This window comes from Papilio polytes, unplaced genomic scaffold (assembly GCF_000836215.1).
Source record: "Papilio polytes unplaced genomic scaffold, Ppol_1.0 DF824225.1, whole genome shotgun sequence".
NCBI lineage: Eukaryota > Metazoa > Arthropoda > Insecta > Lepidoptera > Papilionidae > Papilio > Papilio polytes.
In genome coordinates this window covers 398,152-407,139 of record NW_013524979.1, presented here as the reverse complement: position 1 = coordinate 407,139, position 8,988 = coordinate 398,152, and the positions used below count along the sequence as shown (strand labels likewise).

Genomic DNA, 8,988 nt, shown 5'->3' with positions numbered 1-8,988 from the left:
TATGAAGATTTCATTTTATTCTTTACATGTGTCATATTATCAATAGCAAATGTTAAAATGACATGACATGATGACAAACCATGACAACCTGGCATCCTTGATGTTGGCAACAACTTATGGTCTCTTTCCTACATTAGGATTTTTAACACAAATATTTACCCCCTAAGTTTAATGGCTTAAAAATATATAGCCTAAAGCGTGACGTAAGTGTAGGGCTTTTTATTAAAAAAGGAATTATTCAGAAATATGCTGTAATTGCTGACATCTTAGGCAACAAAGAAGTGTGTGTTTACGCTTTATTATAATAGTATAGATAGAGTATTACAGATGATACAGGGTTATTTACTTGAAACGAAACCAGAATCAAAGCTCTGTCTATGCTTGTAGGTGGACTAAGGATGACTATTTTAACGACCTGTGATTAATAATCTAAAAACTGATCTTAAGGTTGGAAAATACTAGTAGTGCCACTTTGTGATAATGAGTACGAGGTACAAAAGCAATTTTAGAGGTACTAGCGCCCTGGGAGAATCCGGACAGTTTTCTGCACCCCCTGTTACTGTACCTTGCTTTAACTTTGCTAAAGCAGACACTGTTTGACAGAACACCTTTTTAAATTGCTGTCAATAAAAATTCAGAAAAACGAAAAAAAAAGTTTTACCACAAAAAATACTACTACATTTTCTGTACCAACTACATCGTCAACTTGCCGACACAGTATGCCTGCTATACATTTCTATTAGCCGTCATAATTCTGTACAATTTACCACTTGTTAGTTAAAAGATTTACATATTTTTACTCTCTGTGTATCCTCAGCCTATAGTAATCAATGTGAAGGCATTGTAGATCGCTTCGTGAGCAGTCTTCACTAAGAATAGAGTAATTTACGTTGAGTTCGCGTGCTGATAAACGTCTGCCGTCTCGACATTACTGTCGCACTGTCTGTCGGTTAGTCTGTGACACACAGGGTAACACAAATTAATTTTAATGCAACGAATACTAACAATATAAAGAGGAAAGATTTGAAATTTAAAACTACTAGCGTTATTTTAGAAAGTTACATTTTTATTTACATATAGCCTATTAGGTATTCGATTTTGAATTGTTCAGAATTAATATCGATTTATTGTTCCTTGTCGATTCTATCTCTATTATTACTTCTTATCTTCATATCCGCTTACAACCGCTACCGTAAGCGCTACTACTACGAAAAATAGCTACAAACACCACAGCTTATAGCCTGTCCATTTATAGAGGTCAGTGGTCAAAGTACGAATATAAAATTGTTTATAACATTATGATGTGTTATTTATTAGTTATAGGATATAGGTAATTACACTTCGCAGTAGACAGTAGACGTTAAAATCCGATTAATATTAAGCCAATTTACGACACTGTTTATAGTTCTCAAGAGTGTGGGAAACGTAGGCCTTTGTTTTTTACTTCGCAATATTACATTGATGTAATTTCACGTTGATGTACAAATTATTGCAGCTTTAACATTACTACAGTATCTTTCAAACATTATCACCATAGACGTAGCCAGACAATGGTGTAAATAGGCCCAGGGGAGACAGCTACAAGGGCGGATCCAGCTTTGGCGCCACGGGGAGGGGGGTCACATAGTCGTGATCAAGTCAAGAGCTTGACAAAATATGTAAATATATTTTGTCAAGCCCTTGGACAGCTATTACAATATGGTTTTATTCAAAGTAGATTTTATGATTGTTTTATATTTTTCGATCTAGAGTTAAGTAGACTGTGAGATCGCTGCTAACTACCGCCCTCCCACCTTTGTCACCTATTATCCTCTCGATTATCTATTCAGAAAATAGACACGAATTTTGTACATGAACAAGATACAATCGAATTGTGTGCTCATTGACTACAGATTGAACGTTACCTTCATAATTTTTACAAGCATGTACAAATCGTAAAACAATAAATTTATTGTTTCAAAAAGACGTTCGTATGAGTTAATATGATTACCGACATCGCAATAATTACGCAGTAGGAATGAACGCTGTGAAAATATTACCTTGTATTCAACTTTTGTGTAACTTAACACGTCGGATAATGATTGTTCTTAAAAAATTATAATAAAAAAAAAGGTTTGGATATTTGAATCTCCAACTCAGAGGTACTAAATGTAAGTAAATGAGTTATGTTAGGATATATTTAGTACAAGCTTTCGCCTGCTACTTCGGCCGCGTGGAATTAAAAAACAAAAGTGGTTAGCCTATGTATTCTTCCAGACTATCCTCTACATCTATGCCAAATTTCATCTAGATCCATTCAGCCGTTTAGGCTACAAACTCTAATAAACATCCATCCATCTAAACTTTCGCATGTATAATATTAGTAAGATTGTAACGCATGCTGGTTTCAGTTTTTTTACACATTCTTTTTAAACAAGTAGTGTTAAAACTTATGTTAGCAGCTTGTAATGTCTGTCTATAATTAGTCATCCTCTAACGCGTTTTTAGGTTGCTATTACATTTTGTTGTTTATAATTACATCATTTTTGTTGCGTTATGCTATAATTAAGGACGGAAACACACATGCCAGTAATATTGGGTAGTAGCTGGAATGTCTTCTACTAGCTGTAATTGTTACTGGTTATGTGTTAACTTATGGTACTAGTTGGCTCATGCCAGGCCTGTGTATTGCTGGTGGAAACGAATTCAATAAATGTTTCGTCCTCCAATAGTGGGTGGGTTTTCGTTTTTGTAAGTACTTTTGTTGCTGAATGTACATTTGTAGCGTAGGTTTCGACAAATTGTAACAACCGCTCGACCGAGTTATAAACGATGCAAATGTTTGCATCTTTTTGTTACAAAACATGTATTGCGATATGGAATATTGCGAAGTGTTACTTTTTTGTGGGAGAATGCATTTAATTGATACTTTATTTTTTTGATGGCATAATAGTCTTCTAGATGTAGTCAGTTATTGTAGTTTATAAGGTAAATATAACAAGTTTTTTTTTATAACATAAGCAAGCGGCCACCCGAATCCACCGAAATAAAAAGCGACCGCTGTCCATAAACATCCGCAATTGCAGATGCGTTGCCTACCCTTAATTGACGGTGGAGGAGACGCACATAAAGAGGACATTTCCCCTTCCTATGCGTCTCCTCCATCGTCATGTCCAGTTTTCCTTCCCATCCTTTCCACTTTAGAAAAGGGTGGAAAGGGAAAGGGAAAGGGACTAAAATTAGGCCTCCGGCACCAAACTCATCAAACGCGGAATTTATTCCACTTCACGAAAATCGTTTATCAAAACGATATTTATAATTGCTTTTAGAGCGATCGATCGATTATGAATAGATGGTAACTATTGACATAGCACATTAGAACTCAAGTCGATTACTAACTCGACCTTCGTTATATAAACAGGTATACATTTTTAATGGAATAGATCTCACATAGTTATTCGATGTATTGGACGAGACTAGAGAAATGTCAATGCTTACGTCACGTTTAGACAAAATACATGACAGAGAAAGATGTTAATTTTTTAATCCATCTTACTAATATTATTAATGCGAAAGTTTATATGGATGGATGTTTGGTAGTAGCCTAAACGGCTGAAAGGATCGCGATAAAATTTGGTATCGACGTAGAGGATACTCTGGAAGAACACATAGGCTACTCACTTCTACGTGGACGTAGTCGCGGGCGAAGCTAGTTTAATATAAAGATCGTAATAGCAATTGTAAAACAATCGACAATTTTAAGATCGATCCCAAGGATTGAATATTGATTTCATGTGAAGTGGCACTTACATCCATGACCTTTGATAATATAATGCATTGGGCCGTGATGTGTCATACACTTGGTCTGCAGACGGCCTCATTGAATTAGCGCTGGCAATTTAGATTACATCCATCTTATGTTATCCTGGTATTTTAAATTTATATGTCCTTAAAAAGTGCGGTCGCTGCAGAAACACTGGTACAATAAATAGATTTGTTTTCCTATCTTCTATCTAAATTCTTCTATATGTCTACATATATTTATATTAAGCTAGCTCGTACCATCTTTCGACTGCATCGTTACCTCCTTTAGGTGGGATCGTGGTCAAGCGCTAGCTTAACAAATAATAAAAAAAAAAAATATATACTCTATACATATTAAGTAGGAGTGTCTGTAATTTCAAAAGAACAATTCCAGATTTCGGGAAGATGATGTATTTGCGTTGCTGATAACGAAAATCTAATTCTAAAAAAATGTCTGTCTGTCTTTTTGTCCACAAGCCGCGTTTGTTCCGGGTAATCACCGAACGGCTGGGCCGATTTCGACCAGACTTTCACTAAAGGGTAGCTGACATAGACGGGCTACCATTTTTAATTCTGCGCTGTCAAAATGGCTTAACGGGTAGTCCAAATTTGGGTTAACGAAGTTTGCGGGCGACAGCTCAATTTATAAATAATAATAAAAGGGGATGATGTACATATTCGTGTTGTGGCAGTGTAAACGCACGTTAGAAATTTTGCGTGATAGACAATAATTTTGACAAGACCGCAGACCATTTGTGTAATGAGACGCATTTCCCCTCCCCCTCGCACCTACCCTGCTACCCGGCGCGCCCTCGTCTGCCGCTCCCTGATCTTACGTAATGTTATTAAAAATAAATTATACTATACTAACAATACACCCCTGTTTCGTTTGTGTAGACAAATACATTTTTATCAGAAACTCTGTAGAATTCTGTTTTATGTCACTTCCACACGCAAAGTGGGCACTAAGGGGCAGTTTAAATAACCATTAAACTATCCCTTGAATATAATGATTAATCTGTATTAGTACTAGTAGTATTATAAATATAAAAGATTTATATTTTTGTATTTATGTGTATTGATATAACTCAATAATAACTGGACCGATTTCTGAATTCTTCCACACTTATTACGTTACAACACTTACAACTACTTATTACACTTACAACGTTATCAGTGACTAAAAAAGGTTTTGTGCTGTTTTTTAAATCCTCATGGACGAAGTCGCGAGCAACAGCTAGATTATAATATAATGACATGACTTTGTTCAGACATTACAAATGCCTTTTAGTTAATTACAAAACGGTTTTGTATTAATATAAATATATTCCGATATTATTCAGGTCACTTAGTATAACTTTTCGCTGCTTTTCGAACACAACTTTAGACAGGGAGCGGCCGCGCTATACTCAGTATGACAGACGCAGTCGGTAAGCGTCGCTAGTGTTGGTTGTAGCTAGCAGTTGTTTGTTCAAACAATCTGATCTTAGTTACAGTGATCTGTGTAATTAAATGGTGGATGTTGGAGTCTTTTTAACGTGTAAGTTCAATTGAATTTATAGATCTTTAAGTATATATTTTTACTATATTTTTAAGACTTATTTAATTATATATTATTATATATCTCATATCTTTATTTTCTTATTTTTATATATAACATATTTCACATGATTTTTATTCAAAGATTGATTCAAAAGGCAGTTATTTTAGAAACCGCACGAATAGTGAGGAGGTTCCTGTCTCTGCAGTCCTGACCATTGGTTGCTTGAGTCATCGGATTCCGCAGCCGGTGGACTTCTATTTTTTTATATAATATGTTTATTATTTAATATTATTTTAACTATTTATTTAATTAAATAAGTCTTAAAAATGTAGTAAAAATATATATTTCAAGATCCCGTATTTTATAAGGGATTTAATGGTTCGTTTAAAAGTTTAAATTTGTTTAGAAGAGTATTTTCTTGATCTTCGTCTATCAATATTAAAACATCATTAATCAACGTCATTTTTTTTTTATTTACAAGATAAATGTATGGATATAAATAGTTCCTGTAGAAATGGTGATGGTCGGACCTTTATTTATAATTGAAAACTCAAATGCAACGCAAATTAAATGGATTCATTTATTTAATGTCGCAATATGTGGCTTTGAAACTCTTTGTGCACTTGAGTGTGCAATTAAAAACAATTCAAGCTTGAAAAAACTTGAACATAACATTGTTCAGTGTAAAATTCGAATTGAAATGACGTGCTTTTGGCAGCGTTTTTAGCCAAGTATAGAGTTTGCCAAAAATACATACCTGATACATTGACATCTACCTATACCTACATATGATAAAATTAGAGTGTCAGTAAAATCAAAAGAAAAATTTCAGATTTCGAGAAGATGATGAATTTGCGTTGCTGATAACGAATATCGAATTTTTTTTGTATGTCTGTCTGTCCGCAAGCCGCGTTTGTTCAGGATAGTCTCCGAGAGGGCTAGGCCGATTGCGACTGGACTTTCACTGAAGGTTAGCTGACAAATACTGTCATATTATAGGTTACTTTTATTATGCTATATGTCAGTTATTAATTTACACATATACATTTAATCCACAATGGAAATCCACTTTAATGTTCTTATAGTGATCTCTGAGTTAAATAAGATCGCGTGACTAAGATAATATCCAATAAATACTAATCTGACTTTAACCGTTAAATAAAATGACAATATAATCTGATAGCAAAATCATTTCTATCTTATGAAGTAAAAATATATCACTTTCACATTCTTAAACTCCAATAGCTCAAAAGTTTACGATCATGGATTCAATTCCGCCATTAAAACACGTTTCGGATTTAATTCCGTTGTAGTTTTTTTATACTATTTTACCTTGACTACCGCATACACAGTGTTAAGGTCAATAAAGCAGTCCCTTAGAATTGTACACTAAATCTACGAAAGGTCTCTTAACGCACGGTCATGGGCGTCACAAGTAATAGGGGAAGGTTTAGACCTTCATATGGTTAAGGGGATCTAGTACTTAAATTCTTTTTTTTTTTAAGAAAATTATAATCAACATATACAATTTTTTAATGATCAACTTGCATATCGTTTTAGTTATCTCTGTACGTCTCTAGGAATTGTAGACAACTTAGTTTTTGATTGAATTTTGACATTTATTCAACTATATTTAAGTCTCCATGTCTCTAGGGGGATAGTTGCCCCCCTGGCGACCCTCAACACGGTCACTAAATAATCATTTTATAACTAAAGTGATTCCTGCCGTAGCATTTCAGTTCGTATGGCTTGCCAAATTTTTAGTACGGAGATACTGCAATATGCGCTGCGCATTGCGCGAAATGCACAAATCGATACAGCTCAGTTAATTTAGACCAGGACGTCTAGAATCTAGGAATGCACTGATATTCCTCTCTAACGGTACAATACTGAAATTCTTAAATTAAACTCCAAGTTGAAGAACTTGTATTTAAAAGGTATAAACGTTGTCTATCAGATTGTAAGCGCTTGTAAGCAAATGGCAATCATTTTGCTTTATTTGCTTACGTAATTACCCTTGCAATTGTAACATTGCATAGAGTTATAAATACGATAGAGTAGTCCGTTAATGTTGAAGACATACTGTTCGTGACTTATTCATTTATGATTTATTATGCAATGTAAGCAATTTTATTGAGTTTTTAAGATTACTCAAAGTAAAAAATATTTTTTTTTAAGTTAATCCTGAAGTATCGCTAAAAACTTTATTGCGCATAAAACTACCTCTAATATATTATATTGCTTCACTTTATCTTCAACAACTTAAAATATCTAAAAGAACTGCGTATTTCTTTACTTTAACGGACGGAAAAAAGTTCTCACCATTTTCCCCCCATATTGAAAGCTCAAGACCATGCAAAGGTGTTATGATTTAGAACAGATAGCCATCTATCTTTGCATTATTGTGCTATTGGAAAATATGTTCCTTTTGTAAACCTTACCTCCAATATTAAAATTGTTTGTTTTAATACTTCGCGTGTCAATTGAATGAACCTCAACAATAATTTGCATGCCACTTGAGTTCATTAACCCCAACACGGAAGTCAAATGGTAATTGTAAACATTGCATGCTTTATTAAATCTATTTATAACCTCTTATTAGCTTTATATGAAAGTTATTTAAAGAGCTTTACTGTAATAGGGTTGTAAAAAATACTGGTTATTTAAGACTACCACTGATAAAAACATCCTCATTTGCAGATGCGTTGTTAATCGTCGGACAGACGGACAGAAATGTGTTATTTCCCTCATTAGTGCGTCCTCACCCCTGCCAAAACCACTTCCCTTTAAAATTCTTCACTTGTACTAAAAGGATGGGAAAAAAATAGGATTAGGTCTCCAACACACATTTCAGAGTGTACAGGGAATTATTTCCTCTTGGCGCGTGATTTCTGTTTAGTCGTGGTATTGCACTGCGGGCTGATTCTTTCTACAAAAGTTATTGGCCACTGTTAAATCTTAAGCATTTTAAAGCCTGCGTTTCCATAGCAACATCTATATTGCTATCTCAGTATTTTCAACGAGAATGATAGGGATGAGAATGTTTGTGTTTAGTGTAGACCCATCTATAAATCTGTTAGCGGACGCGGCTGAGCGTAAAATTGTCTTTGCTTCTATTCAATTTCTATTTCATTATTACTCATGAGAAACGCGTTGTCGCGTAAAATTGATAATCTCTATTTGCGCCTGTTTATGTTTTTTTTTTTGTATAATTGTCTATAATTATTTAGTAACATTGTTTAGTTAATAATTACTTTGCTTGTAATGAACCCAATATAATACAAATAAAGACTGTTGTCTATATAAGTAAATAAAATTTCATATTTCGTGTATATAATGGTTTTGCGCGATTTATAACAAGACAATATTTTTGTCTGTCTTTTTATATTTTTAACTGTATCAAATAAGCTGTCGTCTAAGCTGTATGTCTACGTCAAATTTAGTCGAGATCCGTTCAGTAGTTTAGGCTACAAAGTCCAACAAAGATACATCCATCCATAACAAACATAACACACATTCGCATTTACAATATGAGTAAAATATAATAAGATTGTTTTTATTTTGTTTCTAAACATTTTGTAGCGTTGCACGGGACTACCGGTGATGTTGAAGGCGGGCGAGTACTCCCCCAACAACCCGCTGGCGCGCGGCGAGCGGCCGGG

General features: G+C 34.3%; 1 protein-coding gene across 1 annotated transcript in view; it reads left to right on the top strand.

The window, feature by feature from the left end:
• LOC106110461 (putative uncharacterized protein DDB_G0287265) overlaps positions 1 to 8,988 on the top strand; it is a 19,506-nt gene that overhangs the window by 4,353 nt on the left and 6,165 nt on the right. Inside the window, exon 3 of the mRNA XM_013292299.1 lies at positions 8,909 to 8,982. Within this exon, the coding sequence (XP_013147753.1) occupies positions 8,909 to 8,982 (74 nt within the window). The remainder of the gene's footprint in view (positions 1 to 8,908; positions 8,983 to 8,988) is intronic.